General features: G+C 47.1%; 1 protein-coding gene across 1 annotated transcript in view; it reads right to left on the reverse strand.

Moving 5' to 3' along the window:
• Positions 1-530: 530 nt before the first annotated feature.
• Positions 531-12955, reverse strand: part of MPO (myeloperoxidase) — a 54107-nt gene continuing 41682 nt past the window's right edge. Inside the window, exons 9-13 of the mRNA XM_054008342.1 lie at positions 12368-12614; positions 10415-10585; positions 7184-7421; positions 3889-4100; positions 531-2543 (exon numbers count right to left, since the gene is read on the reverse strand). Coding sequence (XP_053864317.1) covers positions 2521-2543; positions 3889-4100; positions 7184-7421; positions 10415-10585; positions 12368-12614 — 891 coding nt within the window. The 3' untranslated portion in view covers positions 531-2520. The remainder of the gene's footprint in view (positions 2544-3888; positions 4101-7183; positions 7422-10414; positions 10586-12367; positions 12615-12955) is intronic.

The following is a 12955-nucleotide window of genomic DNA, read 5'->3' on the forward strand; positions in this document are numbered from 1 at the left end:
AATTAATAATTAAATAATTGCTCATCTACATTTTTATCACATTCGGTCACATTAATTTGATGAAATTTTTAAAGAAATAATCGGACATTGATATATTTGAAATAATGTTGCCCTCTGAGTAAGGCACTGGGAGTAAGGAACCAATTTCAGCTTTGTGGGCACCGGTCCCTGCAATCCCCTGTACTTACGCTGAGGGCTCAGCTGGGACATCCTGTCTCCTCTGCGGGGGGGCTGGGGGGTTTCATTCGCAGCTGTTAGTCTGAGAGGCAGTGGTTGATTTGTACCAGGTCTCCTGCAGTTCTCCTCCCTCCGTTTCTGTCACAGCATCACATGCCCCAGAAAGCGAAGGGTTGCCTCTGCTGCACAGAGACTCGGCGGGGCAATTTCTTTTCAGCATTTTCTACTTTGGCTAGTGCCTCTGGATTTGAGCACATACCTGCCGAGTCCCTGCACAACACCTGTCCTCGCCCACCTCCCTTCACTACTTACTGCTCTCATTGCATTGCACGAGGGAAAGGAAAGTCAGCCTCTGTTCCAAAAAGCGTTTTATTGGGTGATGCATTACACAGACAGCGGTTATACAGCAGACATAGCAATTCAAGGCCTGTTACAGGAGAAAAGAAGAAGTTGGCTTGCCTCTCACTTGGGGAATGGTGGGGTATGCACGGAATGAGACTATTTGAACTAGATCTGCTCTAGAACAAACAGGAATTAATTCAGGGAAGTTCTGTGGCCTGTGTTATACAGAAAGTTAGACTAGATGATCACCATAGGCCCATCTAGCCTTATAATTAATGAAACGATTTCAGGTTTTATTTCATTTCCACTCTAAGAAAAGGGAAAGAAAGCTGATTTACAGACAAAGGTTCAAAAAAGAGTCACTGCCACCTTTATTGTGCCCAGTGTCCCACGTAAATTGGCATGGCTGTAATAAACAAGCTTCCTGCCTCCCGGGGATGCGATCAACCTTCTGCTGCTTAGACCCAGAATCAAACAATGCTGATGACAGAAGAGTTCGAACAGAGAATGATTTTCTTCTCCAACTTGGCTTATTCTAGTTCTAGCATGATACAGGGACAGGTGCAGTAACTGAGAGAGGACTCCATGTTCTGAGCAGAAGGGATGAAAGCCTTCAAGACCTGAAAATCAGAGGAGTCCCCTGTTGTGTCATGCTGAAGATCACACTATGGCTTTGTGACTGTCACTAACAATTACTGTTCAAGTCCCAGACTCTCAGCCTTCACACAGCAGAAGAGTCTTTGCGCTGATGTCTGAGTTAATTAAATTAACTGAGGGTTAAATTAAAATGCCAGAGGAACCACACGAATGAACACACTGGCTAGGCACCAAATCACCCACACGTAGGGCTACTCTGCACAATTCTAGCCACTTTAGCTGGGCAAAGCAACTCTAATGCCAGTGGCCCCTGTCCCAGAGAGCTAAACAATTATCAATGCTGGTGGATTCCCCCTGCCCAAGGGAATCCTACGGTGGCACAGAGCTTGTGTAATGTCTCCTACACCTCAGCTGCCAGATGGGGCTGGAGCCAGGGGAAAGGAAGCATAGTTAAGTCATCCCTGCACCCCATTGGTCATTATCTTCCAGCTGCTCTAATTAGCACCAGGGCTGGTCCCATCACCCAGGTTTAGGATGCAAAGCCTCATGCCAAGTGCTTCTTCCCCAGCCCAGAGAACTGGGTCTGCTGTGCCAATTGCCTTTCACATATGGTGCCAACACTAGTGGCACATCCTTCTTCTGTGACTACCATGGAATGTTCCACAGTCTGGAATTAATGAGTTAATGTCTTATTTCTTCAGTAGAGACAATTTGCTGACTCACCATTCCAGGAAAAACTGCAAGAGAAGCTTTTTTATTATAAAGAAACCAAAGAACAATAATTAAGTGGCATCATATGGCTGACAATCATGACCGTCTCATTCAAAGGCACTCCTGGAAAATCAGCAAACTTTGTTTCTTTTAAAGGAAAAATTCTAGTGATTTGTTATAATAACTCAGAGAGCAAAACAGATTTTTAGTAAATAAGAGATATGTTAAAAGTTCATTTCAGAGAAATTCTAGTGCATCAGTTGGACTGCCTTTGTCCTACAACACCATCTCCCAACAGAGACCCATATCATTATGGAAAATCAGACAGAAAGAAATGGCTCTTAAAACGAAGCTGATTTAGGCCAAATTTGTGTGAATTTCATAAGAGGGCAGCTTCCTGGCTGATTGTGAATTATTCTGTTGTCATTTTGAAAACTCATTTTAGTGTCATTCTCTGCTTTGTAATGTCATCTTTAGAACATTTAATATATTGCACTGGAATGTCTTTTAACAATGCTCACTTTAATTTGGTTGCATCTCACTGAAAAGGCCTCATGCAAGACAAAATCAAGCCAAACGATAGCACTTATGCCGTGTATTCCAGGCAGTAAAAGCATTGGACTGAATGTGGTAAAGAATCCTTGCGGGCAGCATCCTGAATCCAGCCCTCCAGGGGAACTTCAGCTTCCATCATTAGTAGTCACCAGATGCTTCTTCTGTGGGGTGAAACGGGCAAGGTGTTAATAAAGCAGTGAAGGCCCTGGAAGGCTGGGATTGTGTTTTATCTCTATGGGTTAAGCAGGAACAGAAGGACACGTGGAGATGTATCAGACAAAGGGGAGAAAGGCAAGATATCCACCAATCGATGCCCTCGGGCTCTGTGGGAGGTGTTCACCTTGCCCAGCTGGAGTCCTTCTCCAATTACCCTAGTCCAGTACAGCAAAGCAGGATTCTGACTAGGCACAGGAGCCAACAGATGGCCAAAGAACCTTTTAGAAGTGTGACTTTTAAGTCTGAGACATCTACCAATGAGAACTCTTGACACTTTGGCCTGGTCCCCACTAAGCCCCCACTTCGGACTAAGGTACGCAAATTCAGCTACGTTAATAACGTAGCTGAATTCGAAGTACCTTAGTCCGAACTTACCGTGGGTCCAGACGCGGCAGGAAGGCTCCCCCGTCGATGCCGCGTACTCCTCTCGGCGAGCTGGAGTACCGGCGTCGACGGCGAGCACTTCCGGGATCGATCCCAGAACATCGATTGCCTGCCGCCGAACCCTCCGGTAAGTGAAGACGTACCCTTTGTGTTCCGTGTCCCTCACGCCCCTGACATTTTAACCAATAGAACAAGAGCATGCAAATCTACTGAACAGGAAGGGTGGCAATTGGTTGTATGTCACAACGGGTCCACTTAAACAGGTGACCTGATTTAGTCTATAATCATAACAATTAGATAAACAGTCATTAATAAGTTCATTTCTAATTTTTTCAAATGTAGCTTGGGCATGAAATGTCAATGTTTTAGCTGTCGACTATTAGCTGGTGACTTAGCTGCTGAAGAAGGGAAGCGATGTAGCTCAGTTGAGACCCTGAAGGATCAGAAGGGGCTGAGGAGCAGCTGAGTTCTGCAGGAGGACAAGGCAAGGAAGCACCTACCAGCCCTGCTCTAGCCTGCTGGGGGAAGCCTGGGTGTCTAAATGGAGGTATCTAAACCTGCATTAGGCATCAATATACCAGTTTTTGGCCCTAAGAGCCAGATTTACAAAGCTATTTAGGCACTTGTAGATAGGCACCCAGTGGGATTTTCAAAAGCACTTCAGTGAATTACATGCCAGACTCACATTGATTTTCAAGGGAGTTAAAGTATCTTAATCTGTTTAGGTGCTTTTGAAAATCCCACTAGGCCCCTATTTGCATCTTTAGGCAACTAAAAACCTTTGAAAATATGCCCTGTAAATATTTATCTAGGTCCCTAAATGCAGATGCAAACACGCGCCTTTGAGTATCCTACTTTGAAAACTGTTACGTTGAGTGCAAGCCAGCCAATTCTCTCTGTACCTACCTTCCCCATCACACTTTGATTTCCAAGCCGAGAGGTTCAGCTTCTGTATCTGATTGCAGTTCACAAAGTTTCTGGGATATCTACTGGCTTGGAAAATATTCCTAGGAACCTCAGTAATGTGGGTGTTATCACAGATTATACGTGGCAAGCTGATCCGTCTCAGGGCGCCTCGCTGCTGGGCAGTGAAAATCCCGGTGTTCTCCCACCAGAATCTGCCCAAAACAGGAAAACAGCAGCAACAGATTTTATCCTGTGGGTTTCTATAGACTCGGGACTGTTGGCATGTCATTTCCAATGAAACCTGAACACAAGCAACACCTTTCTCTTTGTGAGCTTTGTCATGAATGGGCTTTGTAGTGAGGCTGAGTGGAACTGGAGTGTGAGGGACCACTATGCTCCCCTGGGTGGGGTGAGCCAAACCTGCCCTGCCCCCCTCACTGGACATACCAGGAGCTATGGGGCTGCTGAACCACAGGAGACACCGGACATCTCTTCTGTGGAGCAGACGTCCCTGCAAGAGCCCGGCCGAGCCCCGACCGGACCGACACTTTGCCATCAGGGGAGGCAGACGAGGACCCCGAAGAGCTGCCGGAGCTACCCATGGCCGAGTACCCCAAGGAGAGGACCCTACACCCAGACTGTGGTAGGAGGGGCGCCAGGAGGACCAGACTAATCCGGTCCTGCTGCCGGAGGGGGAGTCAGTGTGTTGCGGCTGGAACCCCTGTGCCACTGTCAGAGCCCTGGGCTGGGATGCAGTGGAGTCAGGTGGGCCTGCGTTCCCCTGACACCCCACCCCCTGCCTGAGCCCCTAGACTGCTTTGGCGCTCACCCCTGCAAGAGCCCTAATTGTTTGTGGCTCTGCCCCGCCCAGAGGGAGCCAGAGCCCCTCTACAGACGGTCTGTAGCTGTCTGCCCAGCCAGGTGGCTGTGGTCTAAAGACTGTGGTTCTGCCCCACCAGGGGGCTGGAGCTCTCCCCATAAGACAGTTACTTGCAGTCTGCCTGTAGGGAGGCAGAGTAGCCTCCCTCCCCCACTTGGGACCACGACAGGCTTAACTCCCAGTGGCTAACTCGGAACGAGGATCCCCTTTTGTACCCACGGGATGACTCGGCTTGCCCTGGCCAGTCACTGAGAATACAGTCAAACCAGGACTCACCAGGGCTGACTGGGCACTGGCTCGACTCAGGGGCTAGCACCCTCCTCTCGGAAGCAGAAGATCAGGATGAGTCCAGCCCTAGACCAGGACTCAGTATTGTCCCTATAGTGCAGTGATGGGGGGGAGGGTTGCAACTGCAGAGGCTGATCCTTAGCCAGGCAGAAGTTAAGGAACCATATCACTTTCCAAAAAGAGTCTTGCTCCATAATTCCTCTTTCAGTAAAACAGGTTCTCCTGTCCCACGCTCATGATGGCTATTGCAAAGTGCACAAGAGCTTCTGTGCTTGCCTACAAGCTATCTGGCCAGATTCTTTGCCCATCTTAACCCCCCTTTGGGTTGCTAGTGGCACAAAGGGGACTAAAAGCTATCTTCAGGCAGAAATGGAGACGTGTGGGTTTTCACCCTGGGGTCACAGCCCCCTTTTCCTTCCTATATTGCTTAACAGGTAAGGGGCCCCAGTAGAAAAACGCAAATGGTTGAGAATCACGGTCCTAGTAAAAGGGAAACCTCAGCTGTCATAGGGCATGCCCTGTATCACCTATTTCTTGCCCGGGCAGGGGGTATTTGGGGGAAGGAGGGAGCATGGGGATGGGGTCAGAACACAATGTGCACTGCAGTGTTTCAAGCTGGCAGAGCAGCCCCTTGAGGTACATTATCCACTGGTGCAAGTTAGAGAGGCCCAGAGTCTGCTCCAACTTGTACCATGGTGCAGTTTGGCCCTCAGTAGCTGTGAGGATTGGATTGGAGTGGAAAGTTGGTGAAAAGCCACCTATAACCCCCTCTTCAGGTTCTGCAAGTGCTGCTGTGTGCACCTGGGGGCCTGGCCACTGTGTAGCCAGTATCTAACTCAGTTCTATGACACGATCTGGACTTTTTGTAGCATGAATACTGCTAGTTATAACTCTGTGGTTTATCTGGCCGAACTAGCGCACAGATCCAGGAATGTGAAAATGAAAGAGTTTGCATGGCCCCAGATAGGGAAAGACAGCTCCAAAAGTGCTCTTGTTAAAGGAACTTTGTTTTCACCTGTGAGTGCTGAGAGTCATCACTTTATCACGCCATCCTGTCCTCTGCCCATCAGTGGTGATATCTAATCATCCACACTGCAGAGGCATATAAGATCCTGTATTGTATTCTCTTCCTTTGCTGAATTGCTTTCTTCCTCCCCTCCCCATCTTTCTTCCTATCCTATCTCTCATTCTCTTGGCTTTTCATTGAATCCTGAAATCAACTATACTGCATTCATCCAAGCCTGCCTTGTCTAAGGAGAAAAAATCCAACCAGATGATGTCCCTCACAAGAATGTGAACCAGGGTCCAAGCAGCAGGTGTCATGGTTGGCTTGCCAGCCAAAGCATCCAATCATAACAAAACAGCAGTCCACTGTTCCAAAAACATCAAGAAAAGCCATATTTCACCCATCTTTTCTATCCTGTCCCTCATCCATCTTGTGTCTGTCTGTTTGATAGCAACAGGATAAGAGAATTTCCTTCACACATCAGGACTGACAGTAAAATTAATCCTTACCTTCTCAGCAACGAAAGATTATTAATGAAAAAGGAGACTGAGATTTTGACTCTGAAAGGAGAGAGACTTTGATAGGGTCGGACTAAGTTTGTTTTGCATAATCACTCAACCACAGTTTCAATATAAATTCTTGTTTTAATTCCTTGGATTTTCTTGAGGATGCAGGGAGTGTGTGTGTGTGTGTGTGTGTGTGTGTGTGTGTGTGTGTGAGAGAGAGAGAGAGAGAGAGAGAGAGAGAGAGAGTAATCAATAAACTTTCAACTTGAATGATGCTTTTGGGTGTTTGCCAAGTAAACAAGTACAACCAAGGCCTCTGTGAAAAATAACCCCTGGCCTATCTATCACTGCTGAATGTTGGAGAGTGAAAGAATTTATAAACCCCTTTAACTCTTTAGGCCTTTGAGATCAATATCCTTACAAAAGACCCCCAAAATGGAGGGACCCAGAATGCTTTTTTAAATGCTGGCCCAAGGGAATATGTACTTTACCAGAAAGGAAAGAAAAATTTTGGAAGATGAACAAAATCATATATGGAGCTCGCATTCAGCTCCCCGAAACAAACAGCCTCTTACCCTTAATCACTGGGATTCCTGTCTTGGTATGATCTCTTACCTGTCCCCATCTCGTAATTTCCTGAACTGAGATCCAATGATGCAAGCCATGGTGGGCCCAACTCTGCCATTTGGAACAAACGGCTCCGCGAGTGCCCCAATCCAGATGTCGATATTGTCTGGTGTCCCGTACAGGTCCATGAACTTCCTGGCCAGCTCACCATTTCTCAGCACTGCAGAGAGTTCAACTAAGTTGCGAGGCTGTGAGAGCCCACAAAACTGCCTCCAGGCGTTATACCCTGCGGAACCAGAACAGAGCAGTCAATACCGCCATCTCCCTCCCATCTGTGCTAGCAAGTTGCTCCTCTTTCCTTAGGCACGTATTTGTTTCTGGTGTATTTGAAGACTTTTCTAAAGCTCTCCCCTTATTGTCTCTGTTTTTCTGTTCTTTGTGTCAACTCTTTGCCACTTTAGTTCCAATTTGTACCTTACCTGGCATGGTCGGTATGGTTCAGGCAGGATGTCTGTTCTTTAGATAATGCTGATTTAGACATAATCCTTTCTTACCCGGCAGCTTTTATTCTTTGTTTGTTTTGGTGTCAGAGACACATGAATAATTGTGTCTCTCTATGGAATCTTCAGTTACTTTCAGGCTCCATTTACAGTTTAAGATTCTAATATATTCTTCTACCTGCTCTTAACCAAAACGATCTTTGGATGTATAGACAGGGGAATGTTGAGTCGAACTAGTGAGGTGCTGTCATCTCTGAATACATCACTGTTGGAACACTACAGCCCATTCTGGTCTCCACACTTTAAAAAGAATATTGAAAACCTGGGCAGAGTTCAGAGAAGAGCTACAGGAATCATTTGAAGTCTGGAAAGTACAACTTACACTAACAGATTGACTGAGCTCAATGTATTTCACTTATCAAAACAAAGATTAAGAGACTCTTTGATCCTGGTCTCTAATGACCTATCTAGAGAAGGCCCCAGGCATTAGGGAGCTCTTTGCTCTAGCGGATAAAGGCAGAATAAGATTCAATGGCTGGAAGCTGAAGTTAGACACATTCAAATGAGAAATAAATTGCAGCTTCTTAACAGTGAGTGTAATGAACCATTGCAACAGATTAGCAAGGGAGGGAGTCAATTATCCTCATTTCGAGGGTTTATCAATTTGGGGATCTTTCTAAATGTTCTGGTCTAGTTCAGACACCTGGTACTAGACCCAACAGTGTTGCCTTACATAGCGGGGAAGAATTATTCCCTCCACTGCAGGAATGACAGGCTGATGTTATATGGTCTGTGTGATGCTGGTCAGATTAGATCCTAGAGGTTACTTCTGGCCATAGTTTTGAAATCTGCCACCACAATGCTATCCTAGTTACAACATCAGCCTAACTGGGCAGTGATCACCATTAGCCCAGGAAGCTCCTATGCTCCATTTTAATTTTATTAACTCCTGTCTAGTACTCAAGACTAAGGGCTTGTCTACACTGAAAACGCTGCAGCTGCACCACTTACACCAACAGGAGGGGTCTCCCGTCAGCATAGGTACTCCACTTCCCTGAGAAGCGGAACTAGGTCTACACCAGGGGTTAAATCGGGTTAACTGCATCGCTCAGGGGTGTGGATTATTCACTCCCCTGAGCGACGTAGTGATACTGACCTAATTTCCTGGTGTAGACCACGCCTGAATTGAGAATTGCTTCTTCTGTAGGCACCTAAACAGGCTGATGTAAAAAGCTATCATTTTGGTACCAAATTGCTTCTCCAAACCATTCTCAGATTCATAGAGTGTAAGGCCGGAAGGGACTATTAGATCATCTAGTCTGACCTCCTGTGTAACACAGGCCAGAAATTTTAGCTTCTCCTGTGTTGAGCCCAACAGTATGTGTCTGAGTAAAAAGAAGAACAGGAGTACTTGTGGCACCTTAGAGACTAACAAATTTATTAGAGCATAAGCTTTCGTGGACTACAGCCCACTTCTTCGGATGCATATAGAATGGAACATATAATGAGGAGATATATGTTCCATTCTATATGCATCCGAAGAAGTGGGCTGTAGTCCACGAAAGCTTATGCTCTAATAAATTTGTTAGTCTCTAAGGTGCCACAAGTACTCCTGTTCTTCTTTTTGCGGATACAGACTAACACGGCTGTTACTCTGAAACTTGTCTGAGTAAAGCATCTCTTCCAGAAAGGCTCCAGTCTTGCTCTGACGACTTCAGGAGGTGAGAATCGACCACTTTCCTTGACAGCTTGTTCCAATGGCTAATCACCCTCTATTCAAAATGGTATCTTATTTCCCATTTGAATTTGTCTGGCCATTGGCTCTTGTTCTGTCTTTCTCCACTACATTAAAGAGCCCTTTAGCACCCAGTATTTTCTCCCCATGAAGGTATTTATATAGTGTAATCAAGTCATCTCTATATCATCTTTCTGATCAGCTAGTCAGGTTGAGTTTTTTAAGTCTCTCACTGAAAGGCATTTTCTCCAGCCCTCAAATCTTTTTTTGTGGCACCTCTCTGTACCATCTTCAATTTGTCATCATTTTTTTTCATTGGAGACACCAGACCTGGACGCAGCATTCCAATACTGGTCCCACCAATGCCGTACACAGCAGTAAAATCACCTCCTTACTCCTACTCACTGTGGTCTAGTGAAGGGGCACGTCTGCCACACAATAAGGAGGCACACACAGGACATGTGAGGAGATGTGATTTGTTGAATCGAACAGGCAGCATGGTTCAGGAGCTGGGCACAGAGTTAGAATGCAACAACTCCTGAATTTTAGTCCTGGCTAGGCAATGATCCTTAGCTTCCATGCCAGTTTTGCCATGTATCAATTGCAGATCATATGTTTGTTGTGACGCGCAGAGAAGAGTTCATCAGTGACCGTTTGCACCGTTCTGTGCAATGTGATGTGAACGCAAAGGATTATGTTGCTGAGCAGCTAACTCCAGTCAGCTCCTAGCTCCACCCGGCTGCTAACTCAGTGGCTAACTTTCCTACCTACTGGTTTACTGTGGCGCAGTAAAGCAGACCGGACCCAGAAGAGATCCCTGCGGGATCCCAAAACATTGGGCTATTAATATTTACTCTCCATGTCAGACTTTTTTGGATGGCTTAAGGTTGACTACATTTCTCTGTATTCCATTTTGGGACTTTCTGGTTTTCTTCTTACGTTTCTAGAATATACTGCAATTCATTCCTGTGGGGGTCTGGCATTTTGTTTTTTCCTTTTCTTCTGGAGTTTTGTTTCTGAGATGGAGCCAGCTGGGATCCTCACCTGGGAGCCCTTTATCTCTGCCGCGCTGCATGTTAAGTGACGCTAAATCCAGTCCAATCCTCATGACCTGTTCAAACAGCCGATCCCGGAGTTCATCCACAACCATTTGCTTCTGTGTCATCAGTTTGGCCTGATTAGCCATCAAGCCACGGAGAACAGGGTCAATGCCACCTGCAGTAATTAAACAGCTACTAGTAAATGGCCTTCCACATCCAACTCCATCAGGGATGGACACTGCATTCGAAACAGACGCCCCAGATGTTCATACTGGTATAGTAGATGACTTGGGAACCTAAGCTTTGAATTTCCTGATATCTGGAAAAGGACTCCTTCGGAAAAGGAGGGTGGTCCTGCCGTTAACATGCTGACCTGGGACTCGGGAGACTTGGGTTGAATTCCCTGCACCATCACAGACTTCCTAGGAGGCCTTGGGCAAGTCGCTCAGGCCCCGATCCAAGAAAGGTGTGTGGCCATTGTAAAGATTCACTTCTCAGTGCCTGGAAAGTCAGGGGACTCACAAAGCCTGAGGTAGGCACCTGAGGAGAGGCGCCACACAAGCTCGGTGGGGAGCCACTTGAGCTAGCCAACGGGGGGAGGCGGATCAGGGGGAAGTGTTCTAAGCCCCACCCCCTCACAGAGTCCAGCACCCAAGTCCAGGCTGCAGGCCGGATCTCTGCTAGCAATCCACAGCCAGGAACCCTTCTACTGGAGTCAAGAGGTTTAGGTGGGTGCCTAGCTTCCCACAACACTGAGGAAGCTGCCTCCTGTCTAACCTTCAGTGCACTGGTTAGGGCACTCACCCGGGACGTGGGAGACCAAGTTCAATTCCCCCCTCTGCCTGATGAGAAGAAGGGATTTGATCAAGGCTCTCCCCCTGCTCATATGAACAGCCTAACGACTGGACTATGGGATATTCTGGTAGCAGGTGCTAGTTTCTCTTGTGGAAGCCGTTCTATTCTAACTAAATATTAATTGGGCCAGAGAAAGCATGAGAATCTCCCTATGGTCCAGTGGTTAAGGCACTCACCTGAGAGGTGGGAAAGACCTCTTCAAACCCTTTCTCCTCATCAGGAAGAAGATGGAATTAAACTGGGGTCTCCCTCATCCTGGGTGAGTACCCTAGCCACTGGATTAAAGGCTATAAGGGAAGCCAGCTCTGCCTCCTCCTCCCTCCTTGCCTGGCTATTCTGTGTAGCGTTAGGCATGTTCTGAGCACACCCACTGGACTGGGCCCTGCAGGAAGATAGGTGGGAGAACATGGTCAGGGCAGAACCATAGAGTCCAAGGAAGCATTTAGGCGCCTAAAGGGTTAAATGGCAGCTGAATGGGGGTTTTGTGACTTGCAGTGGTTTAAGTTTAGGCACGTACGCTCCTTTGTGGATCTCTCCCTCATTCTCTCTGGGCCTCAGTTCCCCATCTGCAACTGGGGACAGTAAGAACATCAGAATGGCTATCCTGGCTCAGACCAATGGTCCATGTAGCCCAGTGTCCTGTCTCCGACAGGGGCCAATGCCAGATGTCTGCCCTACCTCACAGGGGTGTTGTGAGGATAAATACCTTAAAGATTGTGCGAGACCCAGACCATACGGCAATGGGGACCATGTAAGTACCTCACATAGATTCAAGCTTCCTACATTCAGGTCTTTTTTCCCCCCTTTCAATTCTAGGGACATTTTTATCTTCGGTGATTTTATTAGCAACTATAAACATTTAACCAACCAGCCGTTAGCTTCCCCAAGAGGACGGTTTCTACTTTGACCACTCAGAGGAACTGTGCTGGGATGGCAAGATGCTTTGGCCACTGGTGACTGGCAGGACTCACTGGCTGATTTTGAGACAATGACCCCTATTTTGATTATCCTGTTGTGAAGTCTGGCCATAGTGGCAGACGGGAAGGGTCTGACCAGAATGGGTGTGGGGCAGCGGAGCGCAGGACTGCAGGAAGGGTTTTACCTTGTGTCACTATTTTCCATGTAGCAAAGAATTCTTTGCTGAGGAGGCTTGGGGGGCCTAGAGGCTGGTAGCGATCATCCAAGCGGAACACAAAGGGCTGAATTGAAGCATGAGCAAAGCGGAAAGCGATGGTGAAGATGCTGGATATTCGGGGATCCACAGAGTCATTGTACTGCCGGTAGGAAGGAATCGCTGACCAGAAGGTATTTCCCAGCAGGAGGGGCAAGTAGTCTCTGAAGGTTATTATCTGGGAGAAAACAAGGAGAGGGTGATCCACTCATGGCACCAACCATCAGCTCCCTGGGAGTGCGGAGAGGGCTATGCTCTTCTCCCAAGAGTCATTCTATGTAACTGTTTCAAAACCACCTGTCTGGGAACACACGATAAAAGGGCAAGTGCTTGCACAAAATGAGAGCAGAGAAAGTGCACAGGACAGGGGCTACCCAACAATCATCTCGCTGTTGACTTGGCCAAACACTCTTTTCACCCAAACACACTTTAGTCCCAGGTACTAGATTGTAACTTACTTCCTAACTTTGTGGCATGGACTCATGGTCCTTTCTACACCTGGCCATTTTATCACATGGT

This window comes from Malaclemys terrapin, chromosome 18 (genome assembly GCF_027887155.1).
Source record: "Malaclemys terrapin pileata isolate rMalTer1 chromosome 18, rMalTer1.hap1, whole genome shotgun sequence".
NCBI classification, from domain to species: Eukaryota; Metazoa; Chordata; order Testudines; family Emydidae; genus Malaclemys; species Malaclemys terrapin.